This window comes from Gorilla gorilla, chromosome 19, assembly GCF_029281585.2.
Source record: "Gorilla gorilla gorilla isolate KB3781 chromosome 19, NHGRI_mGorGor1-v2.1_pri, whole genome shotgun sequence".
NCBI classification, from domain to species: domain Eukaryota; kingdom Metazoa; phylum Chordata; class Mammalia; order Primates; family Hominidae; genus Gorilla; species Gorilla gorilla.
Genome location: NC_073243.2, coordinates 104,351,773 through 104,364,515, shown reverse-complemented (window position 1 = coordinate 104,364,515; position 12,743 = coordinate 104,351,773). Strand labels below are relative to the sequence as shown.

At 37.3% G+C, this 12,743-nt stretch overlaps 1 protein-coding gene across 8 annotated transcripts in view; it reads left to right on the top strand.

The window, feature by feature from the left end:
• The window catches only part of ADCY2 (adenylate cyclase 2), a 431,254-nt gene that overhangs the window by 338,103 nt on the left and 80,408 nt on the right, over positions 1 to 12,743 (top strand). For all 8 annotated transcript variants that reach the window (XM_055367540.2, XM_055367542.2, XM_055367545.2 and 5 more), the window contains exon 15: positions 9,212 to 9,296. In XM_055367540.2, coding sequence (XP_055223515.2) covers positions 9,212 to 9,296 — 85 coding nt within the window. The remainder of the gene's footprint in view (positions 1 to 9,211; positions 9,297 to 12,743) is intronic.

The window sequence follows — 12,743 nt, the reverse complement described above, 5'->3', positions numbered from 1 at the left end:
TGACATCAGGGTGCCAGCATGGGTGGGTTTGGGTGAGGGCTCCCTTTCAGGTTGCAGACTACTGTCTTCTCCTTGTATCCTCACATGGCAGAAAGAAATAGTTCTGCAGCCAATTCTCATAAGGGCACTAATGCCATTCATGAGGTCTCCACCTTCATGACCCAATCACCTCCCAAAGGCCCCATTTCCCTAATACCATCACATTGGGGGTTAGGAATTCAACAGATAGATTTTGGGAGACAGAAGCATTAAGCCCATAAGAACTCAGATGGAAGAGAGGTCCATCTGAACATAAATGCCAGTATGCCACAGACTAGAATACTGAAGAGCCTGAAGTTGAGCATATTGGTGAGAGTTTGAGCCACCCCAAGTCTGAATCTCAGGTTGTCACATACTTTTCTATATGCAAGACCATATCACCTACAAATTAAAATAGTTTTACTTCTTCTTTTACAATCTGATGCCTTTTATATTATTTTCCTGCCCAATTTCCCTGGTTAAAGCCTCCAGTACAAAGTTAAATAGAAGTAGCCACAGCACACATCCTTTCTTATTCAATCTGAAGAGAAAAGCATTCAGCCTTTCACCATTAAGTATGATGTTAGCTGTGAGTTTCTCATGGTGACCTTTTATCAAGATAAGGAAATTCCATTTTATTAATAGTTTGTTGAGTGTTTTCATTGTGAAATAGTTTGGATTTTCTCAAATCCATTTTCTGCAGCTATTGAGATGATAATGTGTTTTTTCTTCTATTCTATTAATGTGATCTATTAATAGGTTGACTGATATTCAGATATTAAAGCAACCTTACATTTCTTGGGTAAACCCCACTTGGTATTGATATATAAACCTTTTTACTTGTGGCTGGATTCAATTGACTAATATTTTGTTAAGGATTTCTGTATCCACATTCATAAGAGATACTGATTTCTACTTTTTTTTGTGATGTCTTTGGTATTGGTGTCAGGGTGATACTGGCTTCAGAACGAGTTAAGAACTGTTCCCTTCCCTTCCATTTTATGGAATAGTTTGTAAAAAATGGATATTAATTCTTCTTTCAAAGTTTTGGGCCAGGCATGCTAGCTCACACCTGTAATCCCAGCACTTTGAGAGGCAGAGGCAGGTGGATTGCTTGAGCTCAAGAGTTTGAGATCAGCCTGGACAACATGGCAAAACCCCTCGGCAAAGGGGCAAAACCCCCTCTCTACCAAAAATACAAAAATTGGCCAGGCATGGCAGCACAGGCCTATTGGTCCCAGCTACTTGGTAGGCTGAGGCAGGAGGATGGCTGTAGCCCGGGAAGTAGAGGCTGCAGTGAGCTGTGATTGCACCACTGCACTCTTGCTTGGGTGACAGAGCAAGACTCTGTCTCAAAAAAAAATTAAAAATGAAATGAAAGTTTGGGAAAATTTATCAGTGAAGCCATCTGCACATGAATTTTTCTTTATAAGTAGATTTTTTTAATTACTAAGTTAATCCCTTTACTTTTTATAGGTAAGCCTATTTATATTTTTCATTTCTTCTTTAGTCAGTTTTGTATGTCACAACATACTCTTAAGAATGATCATCCCTGCTTAAATGGGCATGTCGTACGTTACAGCAAATCAAAAACAGGTAGTCAGCTCTATTAGTAACACTCTATTCCTTTATCAGCTCTTAATAGATTTTGACATTTGAGGAAGGAGTAAGCAGTGGTCATCAGATACATTCACAAAAAAATGTTAACAACTCTTCTGGGATGTTCTTCACTGGGTCCAGCATATTATTATAAAATAGGAAGAGTCACATTTTAATACCCTTATTGTTTTTTAGGTCTATTTGACCTGACTTCAGAATGTCTCTGTCAACTCTCTTCATGGTGGAATAATTATTCAAAAAAAAAAGAAACATTGAAATGCATTTTGGGAAACAAAGGCCTATATAATTCATTGTAGTACAATAATCCATTATTTAAACTCTGATTCACAAAATAAACCTTATGATTTGTTAGTAGATTAACACATAATTGTCTCTAAATCAGTTGATATGTGTTTAATTGAAGGCCAATATAATTCCATAATCCCTTGTTCCATTTATAAAAAAAATTAGAGTATGGCATAACCCAAGGAATATATACATATTTGCTCAATACTTCTAATGATAAATACTTCAAGTAAAAATTTTTTTTTGCTATTTTCAAAAGAAAAAGGAAGGAATTTAGGGAAGTCACTGTTACAGTTCTTCCCTAGGTTTCTACCTAACTATTAATGATATTATAGTGCCCAGAGAAAGCTTTATCTAGTTAGTGGATTAGGCTCCAATAAAGAAAACAAACTGTCTTAGGTAGTTCCGAAAGGGAATTTAATAAAAAGAAGTATTTACAGAATGACAGAAAAGCTGATAAACCAAATAGGGGATAGTATACTAGCCATGATGTTAGCAACAGAAGAAACCTCCTACCACCTCTAGACTTGTAAGGAAACAGGATAGAGGTGTTGTTAGCAGAAACCCAGGCTCCTGGGCTTTCTTGCAGATGCTAGAACCATGCAAAGCTAGAGCTAGACGAAGGTAAGGTGTTGTCTGAGAAGGATCTGGAATTTTAGAAAAGGCAGGAGTTTCAGGCCATTCAGAAAATGGCTGCTAAGTGAGAGTAAAAGAAATACCCAATCTCTTTCTTTCCATTGCCTTCCAGTCTCCCACCAGGTCTCATCGGCCAAACTAGCTAGAGACATTTGACAAAGAGTCTGTGAAATGAAGTCTCTAAGAGATGGATAGAAATATACTTGAAAGCAAACAAGAAATTACCAACACACTTAGTGACAAATTTTCCTAAATTTGTTAAAATCCATCACTCTCCAAAGGCAAGAATCTCTATGAACATCAAGCAGGATAAATATGAAGGAAACCACGTGTGGCATATTATAGTCACACTTCTGGAAACCAAAGAAAAAAGAAAAACATTAAATGCACCCACAAAAAAAGACATTACATACAAGGGATCAATGACAGAATAAATGGCTGCCTTCTTATCAGAAATGATGGAAAGCAAAAGACACTTGAACATCTTTAAACCACTGATAGGAACATGATGAACCCTGAATTAAACATTCAACTCAAATATTCCTTTTCAAAGTCGAGATGAAATACATTCTGCAAGTAAAAAAAGAGGGAATTCATCACCAGCAAACCTACAAGATATGCTAATGGAAGTTCCTCAAGCTAAAGTGAAATTATGTCAGAAGGAAACAGGAATCTAAGGAAGGAATGGAAAGTATTGGACATGCTTACTTTATGAGAGAGTATGAAAGACAATGTATTTATTTTTCATGTCTCTAAAAGACAACAGGTGATCTGATGCAAAAACAGTGACATGTGACATATACTGAGAATTCTTATGAGAATGGGATTAAATTGTTGTGTCATGTATTTTTTGAAGTGGCACAATATTAATGCCAAATAACTAATGATAAGTTAGGACAGCGTGTATTAAGCCTTGAGCAATCACTAAAAATAAAAGAAGTATAGCTAAAAAGCCAAGAGGAAATGAAAAATACTTTTAAATATTTAATTAATAAAATAATAATGGAAGAACAGAAAAACAAAAATAAATGAGACAAATATAAAACAGATAGTAAAATGGTACGTTTGAAATAGTAGCAACAAATGTGACAGACCACACTATACAAATAAAAGCAATGGGGCAAATAAACAATAGATAGCCAGAGGGTAAGATTAAATTCAAACATTATAAATGGGAAAGGACTAAATACTCCAAAGGAAAGTATGAACAAGCCATATACTCTCTACAAGAGATGCACTTTAAATACAAGTTAGGTAGCTTGAAAGTGAAAGGATGGAAAATGTATCTGATGTAAACAATAAGCACAAGGAGGCTACTATACATATATTAATATCAGACAAAGTAGTTATGAAGGCAAGAAATATTAACAGAGATAAATATAGATAGTGAGTAATGATAAAAAGGTCATTTCACCAGGAGGCATAAAATCATAAAATGTGCTTATACCTAATAACAGATCTATAAAAGACAGATATGAAAGCACTTAACCTACAGTAGACCATAAAAGCATGTTATGCATATCTGACAAAATCAAAGAAAAAAAGAGACAAATCTACGTCACAATTAGATATTTAGTATCTCTTTTCTAGTTCTTATTATTATACCAATAGGAATATATAGGAGGTCTGAGCAACATTATCAACTTCCTAAAACTAATTAATGTTTCATAAAACACTAAACTGATTTGAAAAATACTTGTTTACTTAAAGTGCACATGGAACATTAACCTACAAAGATATTACTTATACTAGGCCATAAAAGCATCTGCATAAATTTGAAAATACAGAAACAAATATGAGGACAAAAAAATCATATAGTCTGACGTCTAACCACACTAAAATCAAATTAGAAATCATTAACAATAGGATATTTTAAAATATCCCCAAATATTTTAGTGTTAAACTATATGCTTCTAACCCAGGAGTCAAATATGAAATACAAGCGAAATGTAAAAATGTTTAAATATCAAAACGTAATGTATCAAAATGTGTGGGATTGCAATTAAAGCAGCAATTTAGGGGGGAATTTGTAGCTTTAAAATGCTTTAAAATTAGAAAAGAGGAAAGAGTTAAAAATCAGTTGTCCAAATTTCGATCTTAGGAAGCAGAAAAAGATGAGCAATTTAGAATCAAGCAATTAGAAAGGCATAAATACTAAAAAGAAGAAATCAATAAAATAGAAAACCATCAGTAGTGAAAATTAATAAAGCCAAAATATGGCTCTTTGAAAAAGACTTTGAAAATTCCTAAACCACTAGCAAGACTGATGAAGAAAGAAAAACAGGGAGAAAATCACAAAGCACCCAAACTAACAATTTAAGGGAAAAAAGAGGACTCACTACAGACTCTATAGATATTAACAGGATATATATGAAATGCCATAAATTACTTGAGGCCAAACAGATTTACAATTTAGATAAAATGAGTTTCTTGAAAAGACTATTTACCAAAAGCTGAAACTAATAGAAAATTTAACTGTGCATGTATCTATTTATTGAATTTGTTTTAAAAATTTTTCCCACAAAGGAAACTTCATACCCAGATTATTTGTGTGTGAATTCTACCCAATATTTTAAGAAAATAAGATAGAAAGAATTGGTCAAATACTAACAAATTTTATATTTGTGAATGGATAAAAATGTCTTATTCATGGGAAGAGGCTAAAAGATTGGGGCTACAAACCAAAGGCCACATCTACACCACGTGTTGGAGATCTAGCTGAAATAAAATGAGAAAGGTTGGAAATAAAGGATATAGAACAGCTATTCCAGGAAACAGCTTATAGAATAAAGGAAATATCAATAATATAAATTCCTGACAATAAAGAATTCGAATGAAAAGTATTCAGCATTTTAAAAAAAGATTTTTGTTATGATTCAGGCAACAAAATTTTAAGTCATAAATATTTATGCACTTCAGAGTCTCATTGAAATAAATAAAGCAGAAAGTGTTAAAATGTTCAAATACATGGACAAACCTACACTCCTAGTTGGAAATGTTAATATATTCTAACATTGACAGATCAAGTAAGCCAGCCCATTAGGGATTTGACTAACTCATAAGGTTCCTTCAATAGTTATATTTAGAGAAACACTTTGTTACCAGCATAAAAAACACATAAAATTTTCAAAAATTCATAAGACATAGAAGTTGAGCATATTTATCACATCCCAGAAGAAAAATAAATTGTCAAAGTGAAATAATAGAGGCCACAATCTCTGATAAAATCAAATGAAATTAGAAATAACAAGAACCAACCAAAAATAATATTCTTGTGGAATTTAAAATTCAGACTTCTGAGTTACTTTTAGTATTAAAAGAAAATGGAAATTGAAAGTATAGGCTTTTTAGAAAAGAGTTATAATGAGTAGCTATGAATTAAAGGTTGTGGGATTTGGCAAAAGCAGTAACTAGTAGAATATTTATGTCCTTAAATGCACTTATTAGAAAATACAAAATATTTTCTAACAAATGACAATCCAAGATAAAGTATATAAGTTTAATTAAGGAAGAAGAAAGAAATTTTTTAAAGTTGAATCGGAAACTAATTAATATAGAAAGAAAGAACAGACCTTAATAATAAACCAAGAACTTATTCCTTGAGAAGGTCAACAAAACATGCAAAACCTCACAAATCTGATCTAAAGAAAATAGCATTAAGCATAAGAAATTACAAATATGGAGAGTTTTTAAATTATAAGAAAATATTATATAGAATATTTTACATTTGAAAATCTAAATGAAATAGATAATTTTCTAGGAAAATCGTCAAAATTGACTCAAGAAACAGAACCAATAAACATGGCAGAAATGTGACATGTCTATTTCTAAAACAGAACCTGGATCAGGAATACAACTGGGTAGACATAAATCCAGACAACATCACTTAATAGAGGTATAACTTTAGGGAAGTTATAGAGGTATAACTTAGGCAAGTTCCTCAACTTCCCTGTGTATCAGTTTCTCTGACAAAATGAGGTAATAATACTAACTACTATATAGGATTATTGCGAGGATAAAGTGAACTATATGTGTACATATATACATAGCACTTGACACATAGTGAATACTCTATAGATTTTAGGATGTAGCATTCACCACCACCACCATCACCACACCACTACCATCACCACCACCATTATCCCCATCACCATCCCTATCACCATCACCATCACCATCCCTATCACCATCACCATCCTCATTATCATCATCACCATCACCGTCACCATCATCACCATAACCATCTCTATCACCATCACTATCATCATCACCATCACCATCTCAATCAGCATCACCATCACCATCCTCATTACCATCATCATCACCATCACCATCACCATCATTATCACCATCATCATCACCATCACCATCCTCATTATCATCATCATCACCATCACCGTCACCATCATCACCATAACCATCTCTATCACCATCACTATCATCATCATCACCATCACCATCTCAATCAGCATCACCATCATCACCATCATCACCATCACCATCCTCATTATCATCATCATCATCACCATCACCATCATCATCACCATCACCATAACCATCCCTATCACCATCACCATCACCATCATCACCAACACCATCACCTATCATCACCAACACCATCACCTATCATCACCTTCATCACCATCACCATCACCATCCTCATCCTCATCATCACCATCACCATCATCATCCCCATAACCATCCCTATCACCATCACCATCACCATCCCTATCACTGTCACCATACCATCATCATCCCTGTCACCATCACCCATAATCATCATTACCATCATCATCATCACCATCCTCATCATCATCATCACCATCACCATCCCTATCAATATCACCATCACTATCCCTGTCACCATCACTGTATCACCCATTATCATCATCACCATCATTACCATCACCATCATTATTATCATCATCATCACCATCATCATCATCATCAGATAATTTTATACTTGAGTTTTATCAAACCTTCAAGAAGATATCGTTCATTCAGTATTTAAACAGTTTGGGGCCTAAAAAAAAAAAGACAAAATATTGTTTCTAAACTCAGCCTTATGAATTTGGCATTACCTTGACGCCGAGAAAAAGCTAGGAGAGCATAGTGCCCCAAAAAAAAAACCTGTCAGAGCTCCTTCGTAAAACAGAAGAGAAGATAGCAAATCAAAGCTCAGCAGATGAATCACTGTGGTCCCCTTTAGTCATGAGGATAATGGCAAGCGCCCTCCATAGCTCTGAGATGTGGGCTGGCACTCCTCCCGCTGCTTCAGGATCACATCTTACTCATCTTTGTGTCAGAACAGCCTAGCATGAGCCCGGCCCATGAGACTAGTCAACAATCTAGGTGTACTTGGTATATACACACCCTCCTGCAGAGTCTTATCATCACTTGTAAAATCTGAACAAATATTATTATCAGGCCAGGTGTTTGAAAGCATTGTGAGTCATGTCTAGGACATGACTCAGTGCCCAAAAGTCATTGATTGGGTCAGGTCCAATTGTTGGTTTGAACTCAAGTTTTTGTAGATGTTGTTTGATGTGTGTCCCTGTAGTCATCCCTCTTAATGGAGTAGGTATCTGAGATAGAGAGTTGAGGGTGGCTTCTCATCATGACAGCATCAGGAGCTTTACTCAGGGCACTAACTGCTCAATTTGTTTCTCTTTCTGTGGGACTCACAGGAGTGCACCTGCAGGAGGATGTCAGCTTGTGGCTGGCTTATGTCTGGTTCTTCCATCCCATACGTTGTTTCTGGATGTTACTCCTCTTCTTAGCCAAATCCTCTGTTTCTTCACTGTCTCTAGCCAACCTCATTGGCATGAGGTTCCATTTTGGTCTCAGACACCATCCAACCTCTCCTTGGATGTTCCATTTGCATTTCATCTTTGATGATTCACTGTGCTTCAGTCCTTTTTATACCTCTGAAACTTCTATCCTTGGATTAAACTAAGTTTTAAAAGGCTTTGAATTATTTAATTATTTAAGGGACCTTTCGGATATGTATACAATTCTTATAAATAAGCCTGTAATCTGTCAGTAGCAGGATTTGCAACTCGGTAGGCATGTTTTTGACATGATCATGGGATGCTTTTGAGTTCATTGGCTCACTCAAGCATGTAAAAAGCCTCGCTACACATTTTGCTGCATCTATGTTGAACAAAATAGGTTGAATCCGGTTTCATGAGATTGGGAAGGGTGAGGACTCAATGTCTCCCGGGTCAACAGGAACAAGGGTGGAACTTGAGGACCTCCAGGCTATCAAGGTGAGGCTGTCCTTAAGGCGGCAGCTGCCAGGATCTCACTGGCAGTGAAGAGGCCACCGAGATGGGGGATGTGGCCAAGTGCCACATGAAACTGCCAGGAACATGGGCGAGTCTTTTAAAAAGATTCTTTATCCTTCATAAAGAACTGATGCTTCTGAGGCAGTTTTATTGAGTCAGAATAAGTTAATTGGCCATCGCTGTGTGGACCCTTTTCTATGGACATGTATGTGGCATTTTAGCTCCATTTTTATTTCTCAAAAATTTAGTGAGGATTGCAGTCTGCATTTAATAAAGTCCTCGTTAACCCAAAAGTATTACTGGTAGCTTTCCAGAATGAGAGAAACCATCTCCACCCTGACTTGCTGCTTTTTGTTTCCCGGTAGAACGTCCGTCCTGGGCATCTCCTTTGGGGCTGCGTTTCTCTTGCTGGCCTTCATCCTCTTCGTCTGCTTTGCTGGACAGCTTCTGGTAGGTATTCAAATGTGGCGCTTCTTTGAAAAGTATGCTCATTTCATGAAAGCTGATTTCTTGCCTAAAACTTCCCAAAACAAGGAGCTTATTGCTTTACCACTTCAAGAGCTCCAGATCCCAGTTAAGGAAACACACACCCTTCAGGTCTATAACCAAGAATGTAGACTGGGACAGCTCATGCACAACCAAGACACGAATACGAAGATGATTCAAAACATTCGATGTCACATCAGAAGTTGCATTCTTGCTTATTTGGTGTCAATATATTTTTATCATTTCCTTTAAGTTTTCAGAGTATTTATAGCATCAAATGCAAGTATAATATGAGGCTTTCAGTGTACAGGAGGATTAAAACTAACACAGGAGCAGAAAACCAAACACTGCCTGTCCTCACTCATAAGTGGGAGTTGAACAGTGAGGACACATGGACACAGGGAGGGGAACGTCACACACTGGGGCCTGTTGGAGGGTGGGGGAAAAGGGGAGGGATAGCATTAGGACAAATACCTAATGCATGTGGGGCATAAAACCTAGATGATGGGTTCATAGGTGCAGCAAACCACCATGGCACATGTATGCCTATGTAACAAACCTGCACATTCAGCACATGTATCCCAGAACTTAAAGTAAAATTAAAAAAAAAAAGTAAACCTAATACATTGCTACATCCACTTTCAAGCTATAAAATGTTGGAGTAGTTGAAGAAAGCATATGTTAAAATATCTTTTATTAGTGTTTAATTTAAGCCAATCAGGTTTAAATGCTAGTTCTGGATATACAGATTAAATCTAAAATTGAAAGTCTAAAGCAAGTGTTGCTAGCTGGCCATGAGTCTATGAGAGCATCGTAAGGATGCAAACAATGGGATAGAAGGCCCTGAAGATAAGCCACTGTTTTGTTTTGTTCAATGGAGATGAGCTGGGACAGAGAGGCCACTCTGAGCTTCTCAGCAGCTCTCTTCCTTGCCCCCATGGGCATTCTCAAGAGAAGCTTCAGAGATTTTTTTAATAAAAATTTTTACATGATAATTAATAACCTATTATAAAAAATAAATAGAAATGTTCTTTAAAATATTTTTCAATGGATGCATTTTATATGAGTTCTGCAGTTACAGACTACAGTCTAGATATTTTCACATTGTCAAAATTATGATTTCTTCTGCTGGTTAGACTGTAACAACGCATTTAGATGACACCGCCAAGGATGTCTCCTGAGGTTTGTGGCCTGTCTGTTACCTCTCAGGAGTATTGTGGCTTCTATGAAAGAATTTTTTCTCATTCTGCATGCGTTTATAGTTTGCATCTGTGGCTTTATTGCAATGTTGTTTTGCTTTTCATAAAACACACTACTACTGCTAGCAACAACATCAGGACAGCGCGATAGTGGCCTCTTAGAATCCTCGTCCTCCCTTCAAAAGCTCTGAAAAGCGGCAGTCCTGACCCCCACGCTGTCCATTGCATTTCAGTCTGATGTGCTGAAGGGCTTTGGCCAAGGCTGGTTAAAATTCCAAAGCTTGTCTCTGCCTTTCCGCAGTCGACTGTAAGCACTTTGCCCTCTGTGCCTTATACCTTTGCAAACTTGTGTGGATTTTGTTTACTGTTTGATAGTTTAGATGTTTCAAATTCTATTGAAAGCTCTTCCAAAAATGGGACTGTGGCTTCTGCTTTACCCAAATGCACACATAGCATCTTGATTCTCTGGAACCCCCTGAAGACATTGTGGGTTGTATAGAGGAGGGAAGACCCTTGGTTAATATGAATCCACTCCGAAAGGCCCTGATGGAACTCTTTGGCAAAGTTTGAAAACGCTTATTGTAGAAAGAAGCCTGGTTTTCTATGTTCCCGGAATAATCCCTCAGGTGGAAAGGCACACAGGCTCCCCTGCTCTCCTCCTTGCCCCCACAAATCTCCTGAAGCCCATTTCTCAGGTTTCCAAAACAGGAACCATCATTGATGGTTCCATTGGAAATCCCAACCTAGTTCTAATTAAGTCAGTTCAGATCATTGTGACTAACTAGCCATATTTATCATTTTCTATCCCAGGGAATCTGGTCTTGGATATGGGGGCATGTGGTATATTTAGGGTATCAAGCTGACTTTTTTTTCATTCTACTGTCTAAGTTGTTATATTAAAGAAACGTAGAGCTGGGGGCAGAAAAAAATATCTCAGGAACAACTGTGCTGCGTCTGTGGGAAAGCATTGTTCCTCTCTGGTGCCTCCCTTTCAGCCTCGCTGGAATCCCACCCCCTGCTGCCCCTCTCATAGCTCCCCCTGTGGCCAGCCTGAGGCCCCGGTAAGCTGTCAAGGTGACACCCACAGCTCCTCCTGCCCTCCCATCCCTGGAGCTTCCCAGGACCCTGGCCTCCACAGGCCACATGCTAGGAAGTTCTTTTTGACTCCGTGGTATCACAAAGGGAAGATTTCAAGGCTACAAATACATTGGTGCTTACCTCCTCCTCACAAGAAGCCTGGATGGTGTCAAAGTGCCCAGGAAGCCTAGACGTGGCGACACTTGCTCCTCCTAAACTTGATTCCATAAGATCCGTGAATGAGGCTCCCCCTAGTGGCCAACTACAATTCCTCCTCCTTAGATGTAATCCATGAAAAAAATCAAGAAGGAATTCTTTTCACTTTAATAATAGGTCCTTTTTTACTGTTTAAACCATTCTTTAAGGATTTTTTAAATTTGCAACATCAAATATATTGGTGTACAGCCAATTTAAGAAGGCTTAAGTGTACTCTGCACTCTGCCATCCAAATTCAGTCAAAAACTGCTCATCACAAATATTCCGCAGTGGTCATGGAGAAACATTGTCGCTTCCTAAGTGCTCATTCCCTGGCTTCTTAATAGCTTCCCAGTTGTGTAAGGTTTTATAATGATTTGCATTTATTATGAATTAAATACTGAGTTTATTAAAGAGTACTTAACACCCGAAACTTACCTTCTATTAACATATGGTAACTTTCTGAAAACTTCGATGCCAAAGGCAGTATTTGTGCTCTAATACCAGCTTTCAGTTCTCTGTATGAAGAATTAACATAAAATGTAATACTTCATAAAGGAAGCTGAAGAGAGGTCAGCCTGGCTAATGTTTTCTTCCAAGAGCTTTGCCTCTGTCATTCTCTGTTGCACAAAAAGCGTAATGCCAATAAATCAAATTGATTGCTTGTTTTACAACTGGCCTTGATAAAAAGGTAGAAAAATATCAAAATAGGCAAATAAATAAATAAGGGTGATAATAATGAATTGCAGATTTTTTCCTGTTGATAGAAAAATCGTACAGGTATTTGTTCAGTGACATGTTCTCAAACACATGGCAGGCATTTCTTTTCTGTGATCATTATTTCTGTGAGAAGCCCAGCCCTCGCCTCCATCGGCCCCTTCACTCCCACCTGAGGCATGCCCCATGCTTGCTCCCTGCTACCCCCACATTGCCCAGGTCT